Consider the following 14,040-nt stretch of genomic DNA (forward strand, 5'->3'; position numbering starts at 1 on the left):
TTCTCCTAACAACTCCAATCTGGACATTTGTCATTAAAGAGTTAAAGAATACACATCCATTAAGGTGGCAGGAGCTACTGTGCTGTATCTCTGTGGCTTCAAACACCAGTCTATCCCCAAGCTTCCCCTCAGTTCTTGCAGGAAATAGCAGAGATGGAATGACCCGAACAAACATAACAAAGATACTATGGGGCATCTTCAAAAACACTGGCATTACCACTGAAGTGAGAGCTGGTGCAACATGCCAGCCATTACGCCTCGGGAAAGAGGATATGAAGGCAGCCAAAGAGGGTCTAACAGAAATAACAGACAACATAGCCAGAGGTGGCTGAGGGATGGAGATTCATCTTAACCAGGGAAATGTATGTTGAGAGATTGTCTCAGTATATCTAACATCTTGATCAGGGAAGAGAGACACAAGCCTGTAAAATTGGCCACATGGACATGAATAACAGCAGATTCAATGGCTAATTCAAAATGAGTGCAAAGCAAATTAAATGAGCATTTTATAAACAAGACCAGCCTCGGATTGTGGATTTAATGGATGAAACACAGAGAAGTTGTTCCAGGCTGGACAACCAAGTCACTACAGTATGTTTACCTTTTACATACTTTCGACAGCTCTGTAAAGCCCAGATACAGTTCATTATTTTCTTAAAGCACAGCTATACATGGATTTAGGGAACATAGCGTACAACAAAACCATAGCCGAGGCTGAAGGGTTAGGGTTAGGTTTGAGTCCTATATTGACGACATTACCAGTGATGATGAAAAGCTGCAATGCAATGAACTGTTCAATATCCTGTTATATCAGCATGGAACTTTACATATAGGGCATGTTTTCCATTCTCTATTAGGTTATTCATCTCATGACGAGACATTTCTTGTAAAGGGAGAAAACATTTTGCAGACAAGTATTGTTGAGCACAAAGGTCGGGTTTAATTGTCACCTTGGTTCTCACAGAAACAAAAACCTCAGCAGGTTCACATAATTTTATGTACAAACACTATACAATATTTACATGTTCATTCAACTGAAAACTTTTGGGTGACAAAATATCTAGCTATATACAAAACAAAACTACATTTTATATACATGGAGAAAATAGACATAGTTTCAGTCTGTACATGGGGGTCCTTTTCACTGTAGGATCATTTGGCCACAAAATGAGAATTTCCCAGTTCAGCATGATTACTTTCCCTCTCTCCAGTTCACTCCATCTCAGTGAAGCGTGAGAACATGGCCTTACGAACAGCATCCTTGTAGGTGTCGGATGCTGAGAGTTCATATGAGCTTCCTTTAATACCCAAGCCTGTGCCCTTGGTCCTTAACGAAGCCTGTGGGAAGAGGCAGAGTCATTAGAGGAGCCAGATTGGACACAGGTAGCCCTCAGGTAACACTGCTAATTGTTTTGTGAGTGAAAAAGAACACATCGACATGCATATTCCATCTGTTAGGATGAGAACACAGGACAGGATTGTTGTTGGCCTCCTCACCGAGATGGGAGCTGTGATGCCCTGTTGGTGGCGCCCCAGACCTTTGCCTTCCTGCCAGCCCATCGCTTGCAACATTTTGTTCCCAATATTATCACTTGTTAGGCCGTCTTTGGTGGGCTGTTCATAGTTTCTGTTGAAGGTGAATGACGGGAGATGTTAAAAAATAAAAATGAAATGTCCCAGTTGGTTGGCAGTCAGATTAAACTATTACACTTACACTGTCGGGGTTGGCGGTTGATAGAATTTCTTTTTAGGAGTAGGAGGTTCAGGAACACCGTACTTCTCCCTTCTCTCTGCAGCTCTGTCTCTGTATTTCAGCTGTTAAAAACCACCATGAAACTTAATTGAATGTGTCCTCATTGCAAAAATCACTGGTAGGTATAAATTATTCAGCCAAATACCTCGATTTCTTTCCTCTCCAGCTCCTCCAGGTCAGCTTCTGTGAGTTTTGATCTTTTCTGAATTTCTAGGTTTTGCTAAAACAATTGAAAGCAACATTTAACTGCCAAATCATGTGCAAAGTAAATGTGATATTCACATATATACTCAAGGCACTATAAGACCAATAATGTCCTTCTCATATTGTAATGAAGCTTTATACATTGAACAGATGGCAGAATATTCATAGCTACTTGCAGATTAAAGGCCTGCTGTTTCACCATCCTCACCTTGTGGAGGTCAGAGAGCTGCTGGTGACGCAGCAGAGCCTCTTTGGTGGGGAACTGCCGTCGACACAGCAGACAAACCATCCCCTTCCAGTCTGTTATTTTTCCCTCTTCATACGCTGCTCTGTCTGAGCCGCCCTCCTCTGTGTCGCTGTCTCCGTTGTAAGCAGCAAGCAGACCACTCTGGTAGGTGAAAACGGATAAAGTTTTATGAAGTGAAGTGTCATGGAATTTATTTTTATGAATAATTGCAGAGTGGGGAAATGAAGGTAAAGGCACAAACAAACCTTAGCTGAAGCGTCCTGCTGTGTGATCCTGAATTGTTCGGTCATGAGAGATGACACGTCACAGCCTCCCATTTGCTAAAAAGAAAGCAAAAAAATACATACAAGCTATATTATCACACGATTGTCCACAACACAAAGGCCAGTCTCTCATTTTATGTTCATTATGAATAAAAAGCTACTGATTTATAATATTTTAGAGGCTGGTGAGAGAGTCAGTTATGATGTTAGTCATTTTGATGTTAAGTTTGCTTAGAAAAAAAAAGAAAGTATATATGTATATATATATATAAAATAATTATATATAAAATAATTGAGCAGGATAAATGTGACTTCCCACTTAGCCCACTCTAAGTCTACATTCATACTGTTTGAAGTGTGCTTTGACACTAATCCAATACCAAACATACTGAGGCCTAGTCGTGACAACTAAATACCTTTTTCTCAAAGAGAAAGAAGCCTGCATCGGCAGCTGCAGACTCCTTCCTGTCTTCCTCCTTGGACGGTCCTAAACCTTGGAAGCCGCTTTTAAAACTTTCTTTTTGCTTATTGAAGCTTTTTGCCCAACGTGCCATGTCTTTTGCGATCTGCAATTGTATTAACTGTCAGTACAGATATCACTTAAATGACAAGACATGAGCCATATTGGTCCAAATTGGACCTTTTAAGTAGCATTTACCTGCTGTGCAGACTTGATTTTGGCCTTTTCTTTTTTCTCTCTGGGCCCTTTGGACACTTGCTCTGTGCTTGCGTTTGATTCAGCCGCTACAGGGATGTATGTCTGCTTCTCACTGTCCCAGTAGAGGTACTGCTGAGTCTCAGAGTTATAGTAGTACTGTTGATGACAAGCATAAGAAAAACTGTATCAACAGCTTTGGATAAAATTAACTAATAAAAACTGACATACAAATGCATAGTGTTTGGTAGTATTCTCCATTAAGACCACAGAATACATACTTGGCTGCTGGGATCATAGTACAGGCCAGTCTGTGGATTGTAATAGTAGCCTGAAGCCTCGTCATACTGGTATGTGGAGGTGTCAGGGGCAGCTACAGACACATATGAAACAAAACATGCTTTATAAATCAGATTTCACATACAGAGGGGCCATTCTGTAGCTAACTAATCTCACCTGTTGTGTTAGTAGTGGGGGCAGCACAGGCAGTAGCTGCAACAGTGGAATCTGCTGGTGTTACCAGTGATGCAGTGCTAACACTAGCAGTGTGTTGTGCTGCATCAACGGGCCTCACTAATTGATGTGACTGAGAGTGAGGGGGAAAAAAATAAGATTTAAAAAAAAAAAAAAAATCAAGATTAGCCTTTGCATCCACCAACCATACAACACCAGAGTGGTAAATTATACAATTAATAGTTGTGTTTGCAGTACATGGGTGCCATGTTAATACACAGTCTACCTGTATGGCAGGCTGGCCGATAATGACAGGCTGGTAAAGCTGAGCCGTCTGGGATATGACAACACCTGTGGCTGCAGGGATCGATGTCTTCATTTCTGGAGCAGCTAAAGACAATTGGTTATGACACAATTAGCAATTTCAGTCTTAATATAAAAACCTGTCCAAATATCTCTGAGGGATTGACACCTCTTATTACCTCCGAGTAATCCATCTCCAGTGACAGGGGCCAATCCTACAGGCTGCTGCTGCCATACTTGATAATTCTGTCCCTACATCAGCGGGAAAAACACATCAGTCACTGGTCTCCCTTTTAAAGTCACTGTCACAATAAAGTAGACTGTGAACTGACCGGTGTTTGCTGTGCATAGCTCTCTGGAAGAGTAATGTGGTCAGAGGTGGTACCTGAACCGTGCTGCAACTACAGAAAAAACACAGGGATCAGAGCAAAGTCAGTAACAACACACAAGAACCTGGCGAGTACAGGCAATCCCACTGAGAATCAACACCCACTTCCATATGGTTAAGTTCCTCTGGCCCCCATATAAAACTGTGTTAGAAATGTTCTTTTATGTCTACGGCCAGCGAGAGCTGTTGACACTTCACCATGCTGACGCTGTGCTGGAGTTTTTTCTCAGTCATTTGATTTAAAGATGCCGTCTCCGCAAGGATGTCTGATTAATTCCAGCTTTTCTTGCACACAATCACCTTCAGTCTTGATAAATCACATTCAAAACACAAACGCATCTGCATACTCATGTCGAAACACTTCATTCTTTTAGAGAAATCACTAAAATGCTTTTCCCCCCGTGTTTAACATGTGTTAACACATTTATTCTCACACCACCTTTTAGCATTTCAGGCCACAAGTGTTCTTTGCCTTACTTTAATGTCACACCACTTAGTTCAAGGAATTGTAATCAAATTAAAAACTACTTAGAAATACAAAACAGCACAAGTAAAAGCCTGATACCTGGCTGGATGACCACTGAGCAGCAGCAATGGCGGTGCTGGCAACGGAGAGAGCACTGGCTCTGATCCCATCAGGCTGAACGGAGTCTCTGGAAAGGACACAGAGCGATTAGTTAAACCCTCATTTTGCAGCATAAACAGGATGAAAATGAGTCCTCTATTTGCTTTAACTATACTGGCATATGAATAATAAACCTGCGTACAAGATCCTGATTTGAGATCCAAAAATGTGATTATGAATGTAAATTTAGAATAAGTGAACCAAGCGAACAATTTTAATACATTTTAGTGTACGACAAAACAAATGAATAGCTATGTGGGGATAAAACTTCCCATATGGTGCAGTTCACACAGTGCAAATCCAAAAGAGCTTACATGCACTATATTCTATTCATAGAAAGCTGAATCAAACAGTACGAGTGTGTGTGTATGACTCACTTCCTAGGACTTTTGGCATAATCCACACCGATTGTTTTTCCATCCAGTTTTAAAGGTGGCTGAAGGCTCTGGAGAACAGTGAGCAGCTGAGAAGCTTCCTAAACATAAAGTGAAGACGGAAGATTGTCACACATGCGTACAACCCCAAAAGAAACATACCCACTTACTACATACGGACTACAAAAATAACATACCAAGGGAGATGAGAGCTGAACAAAGGCAAAGCCTCTATTCTGTCCTGTCTGCTTGTCTTTGATGAGGCGGATGTTGCCTGCTGACAGGTTGAAATAGGGGGCCAGTACAGTCAAAATCCCATCAACAGTTGAGAGAGGGGCAATGTTTCTCAAAATTATTGCTGTAAATAAAAACAGTATTCATGAATAAATGCAGAATATGTTTACTAGAGGAATGCACTATTTGAATATGTGCTGAAAAACACTCACTGTCTCCATTGCAATCTTCTTGCTGTTGAGACTTTAAACAATTTAGCCCCGCTGACTCCCGATCTATACTCAGCAATGACAAAGTAGAGTGACACATAGGTAACCATTAGTTGGTGCAAGCCACGAAAACAGTGCAGGACAAAAAATATACTTTGAAGTAATAACTCACCAACTCTGGCTGCTCCACACCTGAAACACTTCAGCTTATTCCGGAAACTGAACACACCACACTGAGATAAACCAGTGACAATGTTTTAGTTGTGTTTTTTTTTTGTTTTTTTTAAGTACAAAAAGAGAGAAATATTCTGTGTTTACAGTGTGGTACATAAAGAACACATGCACTGCTCACTTATTTACACATTGGTGCATAACATTGTCATACTAGCACAACTGTTACAGAGTCCATGTGCAGTAGGCCTGCTGGTGAAACCTAGTACATGTGCTCACTTATTGTATATACTAAGGTATTTTTGAACTTAGTTTTTATTTATTTTTTTGTACTTTTAAAATGTATTTAAGTTTTTTTAACTCAAACCCAGATATGTTCTGTATTAACTACTCATTACTCCCCAATCCTCCTTTGTTTCGTGTGTTTTTCTTTTGACTGTAAAAACTGTATGCTTGTACTCAAATGCAAATGAAAATGGGAAATAAAGTTACTTGAAGTCACTAGTTAGAAATTAGACTCACTGCGTTGCAAAGCCATTTTTCAGAATTCTGTCTCCTGTAGTTCAGAGCAATGGTTTTCCCCTGGATCACCAACTTGTTCTGTGAAGTCAAAAACCACCAATTATTTCAAATTGTGACATACTTAAGCCAAAGAGGCAGGTGAGGTCCTGCCGCTACCCCACCTCATGAGTGAGAGCAGCTGGAACGGGAAAGCGAGGCTAGGCTTACACTCGCTTCAGTAGAGTGTCTCGGGGAAGGGAACAGAGGCAGACAGACAAGTTCAGAAAGAGAAAGCTGCTGTTCTGTGTACAAGGGAATGAGTTAAAAAAAAAAAAAAGGTTCTTAGTGTTTGGGAACGGAGTGCTGCCAGCTTGTCCCTCTCTCACTCTTCTCTTCTCAGTCTTCGGATTTTAAATGGAGATGAGAAAATATCCAAGTGACTGAGCTGGAGCAGAATGTGCTTTGGAACCACAGGACTAAACACGAATACTGTGAACAGGAAGTATACTCTTCATAAATATTGTCTGCATAGTATCTTGTTTAATAATTTTAACAGAACAGAGAGTATATAGTGAAACGACACTGAATTCACAACATACAGTAAACTAAGCAGTGGAAAGACTTTTATTCTGGCTGAAAAAGCTTCTGTATACTTATAAAATTAAATCAACCAAGTGCGATATCAAAAATATTTACTTCTGATATCACAGTTTTGTATGACCAAGGTTATGATACAGTTCTCCAACTAAATACCAACAGTTTTTAGCTTTGATTATTGCAAATGCTGCACAACTCTCAATGATCAGTCACTCATGTGTCGGTTTATTGGGGCTCTAATCTCCAAGAATGACTCTAAACTTGGTGATTGTTGAGGCAACCTGATTGGTCTCCATCCATCGGGTAGAATCTTGCAAGCGATAAAACTCCACGAAGGCGAAACCTCGGCTTATACCTAGAAACAGTATTCAAATATAGACGGGAGGTGTGTTAGTAAGAATGCTTTGGCGCAACATTCAAACTCACAATGGGCTTGTGGTGGTACATTTTGTTTACCATAGCATGTAATGTCTGTACAAAAATGGTAGAGGTATAGTACGTACAGTTACCTCCTCACCAGGCCACATCATCAAAACCAGACAATCTATGTGGCACACAGAATCCTCTAACAGTTGTAATATGAGGCTTTTTTTCCCCGAGGGATAGCAACAAAGGAGGTAAAGTGGGACACAAGACAGAGCATGGAGGTGAACGAGAGAAACTCCTCTGAACAGCGACACTCACCTCTCCTTTTCCTCATCAAGCGGATTTCCATAGGGTGGGGCCCCTGCAGCTGCTCAAGCGCTGAGCGGATCTGGAAGATGGAGGCAGAGGATGAAATTCATCTGAAGAAAAAAATGCTTTTTACAACATTACGCAATCAATTTCAATAACATCAAGCTAACACTATCAAACTTCATGCTATTTGTTCATTTTTAGAAATGGTCAGCTGCCTTTTCCTTGCTACGTTAGTCAGGCCACACAAAAAAAAAGCACTGAACATTAACATTAACACTAACAAATTCAACTTCCTCAGCTATATAAAGTTGCCTGAACAGACCCTCAGAACGTATGGAAAAGCAAAAAAACCCTGCCACAATCAGCTGCTTGATGGCAGATAAGTAGTCATGCCAGTCTGCAAACGGAACGAATGAAGCAGATCAGTGCAGAAGCTGCGTCCGATTTTTACATTTTACACTTATTTAAAATCACAAAGGCTCTCAGGTATGCCTGATTCCAGGTCAGTTTACAGATTTGAACTTTGCCTTAAGAGCTGACAGCTTGGCCCTCCTTGCTTGTAATCACAAGGCAGCAGCTCTACCTTGCTGTCTTGCAATGCTCTGTGTGGCTCTACCCTTAAAAAGCATTAGAGAGACTCAGAGCAGAGCTTACATCATCTTCTATGACATGCAGAGGGAGACCCCTCAGCATAATAGTCTTGCTCTCCTCCTCCGGCTCCATTTTGTAGTGCTGGTCTGGATATTCCCCATCGTATTCATCATCGGATCTGTCACTATTGCGCCGTTTTTGGCCCCTCTGTTGCAGACAAACAAAAAATAATGTTATTATTAAATTTCTAACCAATATGTTTTGTATTCTTCTGCCACAGGTGTGAAAGCAACATGATCTTACAAAAGGTATTCCTATTCACTCACCTCTGGACTGTCTCTGTGCTCTTGGTGTCTGTCATCATCCCATCGCCTATCATAATCCCTCTCCACGTCTCTGCCTCGCCTTTCATGCCATTCTTGATCATCGCTCCTCCCATCTGAACCATATCTTCCACTACGTTCACCCCGACTGAGCCTGAAAAAGAGTGTCAGTCAAATACAGTATATGAATCCACTGACTAGGTGCCACTTCTATAGTGGACTGAATCATGAATCTTACCTTTTATCAGCTCCCATGGTTTAGTGTAGAGGACACACGTTTGATCAAGGAGCTCTAGAGAAAAATGAAAAGATTTTTTTAAGCCATTTAATCACTATCAAAGTGTTTGATGTCAGCCTGGGAAAACCTCAGAAAGAGTGATAGATATTGACAAATTGATACCTTCAGACTGGAACTTGTCTTGATTAACTTTATGTAATTCAAAATCAGATTTGTTATGAATACTTCTAACAGTAATAAAAAAAAAAAACATTTCTTGACATTTCTATACAGAGTAATTTTTATGGAAGGCTTGCCACAGATGAAGACACCAGGCCTGGTTTGAACTAACTAGGTTGATGCTGTTTCAAATGGAGGTGACCTTAACCTCCTAAGACCTGGCATCCACATGCGTGGACATCACATTTTGGGTTATACCATAATACTTAATTCTGCTTATATGGAAATTCAAAATTGTCCCGGTATGTGGAACTACATCATGTCAACAGATGATGCTTAGTTTTTATACTTATCAGGTCCCAATAAGCCCAAATAGCAAAGAGAAATTAAGATAAAGCTTGGGTCTTTGGAGGTTAAGCTACAATATAACTGGTCTGCGACAACCCTGCTGAAACAAGCGGGCCTTTGCTACAACAGTAGCAAGCAGGCCACTGCAGCTGTGTGCGATTGGCGTTAGCTTTGACGTTTGGACGATACCGTATGGGTCAGCTAGCGTAACCTTAAATAACTAGCCTACGTTAGCCGAAAGAAGAAATACAATACGGTGTTCTTTCGTGTTACATACCGTTTTAATGACACACTTCGCAAGTTCTGATAATAACCTGACAACAGAGGGTTTCTTCGTTTCTATCTTAGATGTTTTTCCCCAGTTCTTCCGGTCAATCAGCAGAAGACTATTCCTCGTTTTTTATAGGACCGTTAGCAAACAGATTAACTGTGCATCACCGCCATCTACTGATCGGAGTGATTTTGCAAGAATTAGATGATACTTGGTACAGTGCAGTCTGGCTAATACAATATTCAACACACAGTGGGACAAAGACGCAAATAAGTGCTCTCTAGGAGGAATAATAATATATTTTTTTTGCCATGATGTATGATGGCAAAAATCCTGCATCTTGTTTTAGTGTGACATAACCCTTTCAGCCTCTGCATTAATATCTGCATGTATTAATGTACTACCTCTGTATTACCTTTAATTCCTATATATGTATCAGAGAATATATATCAAAGATGATTTGAATTCTGCACACAATGCTATTAACTTCAAATAAAATTGTAAATAACCTACAACATGTCACCTAAAATTACCTGTGTGCTGTTCTCCCTCGGTAGTGCCATGGACCACAGGCTGTCACACTGGGGAGCAGACGCTTCCCCCATCACCGCCGGGTGGCGCTGCAGTCCCGGTGAGATGCGGATGAGCTGCAGAAGCAGAAATCTGCTATCATCCCTGGAGCCGACACCACAGCGTGATGGCCGCGGCAGTGGATGCGAACTGTTAATTATTGTTTCATTTATTTAACTACCTCACATAGCGCATATTTTGTGTCTCTCGCAGCTGGGAAAAACACTGCAAGAAGGGGTCGCAGCGCTTAGATCACTCGCCAGCTCCCACCAACCGTGACCCGGGCATCAGGAAGAAGGTAGCCAGCTGGCTAACGTTAACATTAGCTAGCGTCAGCTGTGTTAATCTGTGGTAATTTCATACATCATTACTACTGGTTTAGAAAAGAACATGTGGTTTCCACTTTGTGAAGTAGTTCAGGTTTAGATTATGTTGTTCAACGTTAGTCCGTTAGCTTGATACGTATGATTAACGTTACCTTAATGACACTGGCTAGCTAGCTAAACGTACTGACAGCCCACCCATCTGTAGTTTCGAGGCTTAGTTGTAGCTTGACATACAGCTCCTTTAACTGTGTAATTTACCAAACTATTACAATAAGCAGGCCTCACATCAGTTAGAGCTTTACCTTTTAAGATTTGAGACGAACAAAAGCTGTGTTAAACTTGCCTGCTATCTGCTGTACGTGTTTTTCTTACGCTCGCCTTGCTGTGTGTCTTTGACTCCTCAGTTAAGCTACCAGGTTGGATGGCTGAGCCGGAGCTTCTGCTGGACTCCAATATACGACTTTGGGTGGTGTTGCCCATTGTCTTCATTACCTTTCTGGTCGGGGTGATTCGGCATTATGTCTCCATTCTTCTTCAAAGTGACAAGAAGTTGACGTTAGAACAGGTTTCTGACAGGTATGTAATATTCAATTGTGAGGTGGACCATATATATAAAAAAACCCACCTGCAATTTATTTGAAATAACATGTGATGCTTCATCTCCAAATCCAGCCAGGTGCTTATTCGGAGCAGAATTCTCAGAGAAAATGGAAAATACATTCCCAAACAGGTCGGGAATTTTCCTTTATATTGTTTAAAATACACATTAAACACATAACCACTGGTCTTTGCATTTATTTGTCACAACTACAGAAATGTTGCTGAAAATCCCTCTTTGTTTTAGTCCTTTTTGATGAGGAAGTTCTACTTCAATAATCAAGAAGACGGATTTTTCAAGAAGACCAAAAGAAAGGTTGTTCCACCCTCTCCAATGACAGGTAATCCTTTAAGTTTTTACCAGTACACGGGATGTGGTGACGCAATCTTCAGTGAGCATGTGAGGACATTATTTCAGGAGTAGGAGTCTATATCATCTTGTCAGAACTGGCATAATATATCATAATATTCTATGTCTAAAATAAGATTAAATACTACTAAACCAACCTGTATGAAAAAAAGACTACAGACTAGAGCAAGAGCGAACCAGTAGCTCTTGCTGGTGTAAATGAAAATGTCCAGCTCTCTGGTGTTTTGTGCTTTATGTCTGTATTTACCAAAAAATTCTGTTAATGTGACACATGCAAACTTATTGTACAGTTGTTATTTATTTAAAAAAAATGCATTTTGTTGCACATTATTTTTTCACAGATCCCAGCATGCTGACAGACATGATGAAAGGAAATGTCACCAACGTGCTTCCTATGATCCTCATTGGAGGCTGGATCAACTGGACCTTTTCTGGATTTGTAACAAGTAATGATCTCACTCCCTCACAGATCTTGCAGCTTGTGGTGCAGAATGTGGCATGCAGAAAAAATACTTTTAATTAGTCTTGCAATCAGATAAGATATTGCTTACATGGAAATTCTACATTGAGTTCTTTCTGCACTCTATTTCACACAGCTAAGGTTCCCTTCCCTCTCACTCTGCGCTTCAAGCCCATGCTGCAGCAAGGAATAGAGCTGCTCTCACTGGATGCCTCCTGGTAAACTAATAAAACAATCTGCAGAGACTTACTGTATTAGTCATTATGTATTAATCTCAAAATGCTTAAGCTAGCGTGTGACCTTCTTGTCATTTGTTCTGTTTGTTTGTGTGTGTGTTTAAGGGTGAGCTCAGCGTCGTGGTATTTCCTGAACGTGTTTGGACTACGAAGCATGTATTCATTAATTCTAGGCCAAGATAATGGTAAGTTTAGCTCATTTTAAGGTCATTTTGAGTTTTTTGTTGCACCAAATTGTTAAATTTGATGATAATGTGAAAATGTTTTATCTACTTATGCTGATTCTCAGAAGGTTCAACAGTGATAGGAACCCTGTCATACTACAAGTAGTTATTTGATTCACTCTTAATAATATTGTTCAACTGAGCTTTACCTCTTAATGTTAATAATCGTGCTATGAACAGGAATATGAACACAAAAAAACAAATCTAATTTCAATACACACAATCTGAGTTTTTCTAAGTTTTAGTTACAGATTAATCCTGGCCAGTGATATTTACAAATCAGTTAAGCCTTATAGTCTGAATAAAGCCTGTGAGTTTGGTGAAATCTGTAATGATATTATTTTGATAATGATAATTATTTTGTCAATCTCCACAGGTGCAGATCAGTCGAGGATCATGCAGGAGCAGATGAGTGGCGCTGCCATGGCCATGCCTGCAGATACAAATAAAGCTTTCAAGGTATATAATGTAGTTTCAGTGTAATTATTATTATTATTATTAATTTATTAATGAGGGTGGGCTTTGCTTGGTGGCTCATGTGATGTCTTTCCATGATTTCAGGCTGAGTGGGAGGCACTGGAACTGACCGACCATCAGTGGGCACTGGAGAGTGTAGAGGAGGATTTGATGAGCAGAGAGCTGGACTTTGATGGCATGTTTAGCAAGGAGCTGCCAAGTGGTATCTTCTGACGGCCCGGTCACTTCTACGTGGAGCCATTCATTTGAATTTTGATCATTGCAGGGATTTGTTTTTTCTGTCATTTCACATGTATTACCTTTCCATTCCTGTCCATAAAATATCTGAAAGGACTTAAAATACACTGGTTCTGCTGCTGCCTCATGCATATTAGAAAGCATTGCTTTGTTATTTCACCGTTGAGACAAGGAGATGTTTGGGAGACATTAAGTTACTTTTTGCTTATTAAAATGCATTATTAGCTTGCAACTGTATGCCATCATAATGCCATTAGGTAATAGAATGTGAACTACCTAGTGCTTCTTTTTTCTTATGTCATGCACAGCTAGACTAGCTGTTTCGATTTTCATATGTACCATTATGTTTTAAAAGAAACTAGGACACTACCATGTTACCAGGTCTGAATGATGTTTATTGAATTAATTATGCTTTAACAATTTTGAATGACTCCTTTTGTTAGATCATAGATAGATCATTCTGTGTCAGCTGCAGCTAAAGTTGGAAGCAGACCCAGATGTGATTAGTAATTGGCAGAGAATATGTTTGTGTGATTGAAATATTGTGTTCTTGATGTATGTAGACAGTTTGTTTTGTAATGTAAATCCCCTGTGTTTTGTACAGCATAAAGCCTGTTTTGACTAAATACCCGGTTTTATTTATTGCAATGCACCAACACATATGTTTAAATTACCATAAGCATGCAACGGAGTTATTTGATTAATATATCAGTCAGCAGTCACATTTTGCAAAGGTTCAGTCAGTGCCGAGGTTTGTTGATACGCCAGAAGATGCTCTGAGGTCAAAACACTACACACGTTTTTGAAAAGTAGCCCTTTTGGTACTCTGCGGGCCGAGGACACTTGCCATCTGGCTGTCCTGTGACTGACTGGTTTGGTTGTGGTGATGGCAGAGCAGTCGTAATGGAGTGCTCCAGCAGCTCCCCTCTCCTCGGCTGTGCACTGACCGTAGAGGAAG

The 14,040-nt window shown here is 40.3% G+C and overlaps 2 protein-coding genes across 2 annotated transcripts; one reads left to right on the plus strand and one right to left on the minus strand.

Moving 5' to 3' along the window:
• Positions 1-919: 919 nt before the first annotated feature.
• Positions 920-8,837, minus strand: LOC139282565 (RNA-binding protein 5-like). The gene is made up of 24 exons (XM_070902334.1): positions 8,808-8,837; positions 8,573-8,723; positions 8,310-8,453; positions 7,662-7,731; positions 7,259-7,332; positions 6,402-6,479; positions 5,881-5,941; positions 5,712-5,774; positions 5,463-5,623; positions 5,269-5,366; positions 4,832-4,919; positions 4,211-4,279; positions 4,058-4,130; positions 3,862-3,965; positions 3,579-3,708; positions 3,404-3,495; positions 3,126-3,281; positions 2,884-3,033; positions 2,450-2,524; positions 2,166-2,345; positions 1,899-1,973; positions 1,715-1,815; positions 1,498-1,627; positions 920-1,338 (listed from the first exon to the last, which is right to left on the minus strand). The coding sequence occupies exons 1-24, from the start codon at positions 8,822-8,824 to the stop codon at positions 1,213-1,215; spliced, it is 2,466 nt and encodes an 821-aa protein (XP_070758435.1). The 5' UTR covers positions 8,825-8,837; the 3' UTR covers positions 920-1,212.
• A 2,065-nt stretch (positions 8,838-10,902) lies between these two features.
• emc3 (ER membrane protein complex subunit 3) lies at positions 10,903-13,688 on the plus strand. The gene is made up of 8 exons (XM_070902704.1): positions 10,903-11,057; positions 11,154-11,211; positions 11,326-11,419; positions 11,790-11,894; positions 12,045-12,126; positions 12,250-12,329; positions 12,745-12,827; positions 12,930-13,688. The coding sequence occupies exons 1-8, from the start codon at positions 10,903-10,905 to the stop codon at positions 13,056-13,058; spliced, it is 786 nt and encodes a 261-aa protein (XP_070758805.1). The 3' UTR covers positions 13,059-13,688.
• Positions 13,689-14,040: the final 352 nt, after the last annotated feature.

The sequence above is a fragment of the Enoplosus armatus genome, chromosome 3 (assembly GCF_043641665.1).
Source record: "Enoplosus armatus isolate fEnoArm2 chromosome 3, fEnoArm2.hap1, whole genome shotgun sequence".
Taxonomy (NCBI): Eukaryota; Metazoa; Chordata; class Actinopteri; order Centrarchiformes; family Enoplosidae; genus Enoplosus; species Enoplosus armatus.

Excerpts from the sequence above, each read along its gene's own strand:
- LOC139282565 (XM_070902334.1), bottom strand. Across the intron at positions 7,333-7,661 it reads CTTGATGAGGAAAAGGAGAG|GTATAAGCCGAGGTTTCGCC; the intron begins GTGAGTGTCGCT and ends TACTGTTTCTAG. Across the intron at positions 3,282-3,403 it reads ACTATGATCCCAGCAGCCAA|TACTACTATAACTCTGAGAC; the intron begins GTATGTATTCTG and ends TGTCATCAACAG.
- emc3 (XM_070902704.1), top strand. The coding sequence starts at position 10,903 with ATGGCTGAGCCGGAGCTTCTGCTGGACTCCAATATACGACTTTGGGTG. Across the intron at positions 11,058-11,153 it reads TTAGAACAGGTTTCTGACAG|CCAGGTGCTTATTCGGAGCA; the intron begins GTATGTAATATT and ends CTCCAAATCCAG. Across the intron at positions 12,330-12,744 it reads AATTCTAGGCCAAGATAATG|GTGCAGATCAGTCGAGGATC; the intron begins GTAAGTTTAGCT and ends CAATCTCCACAG.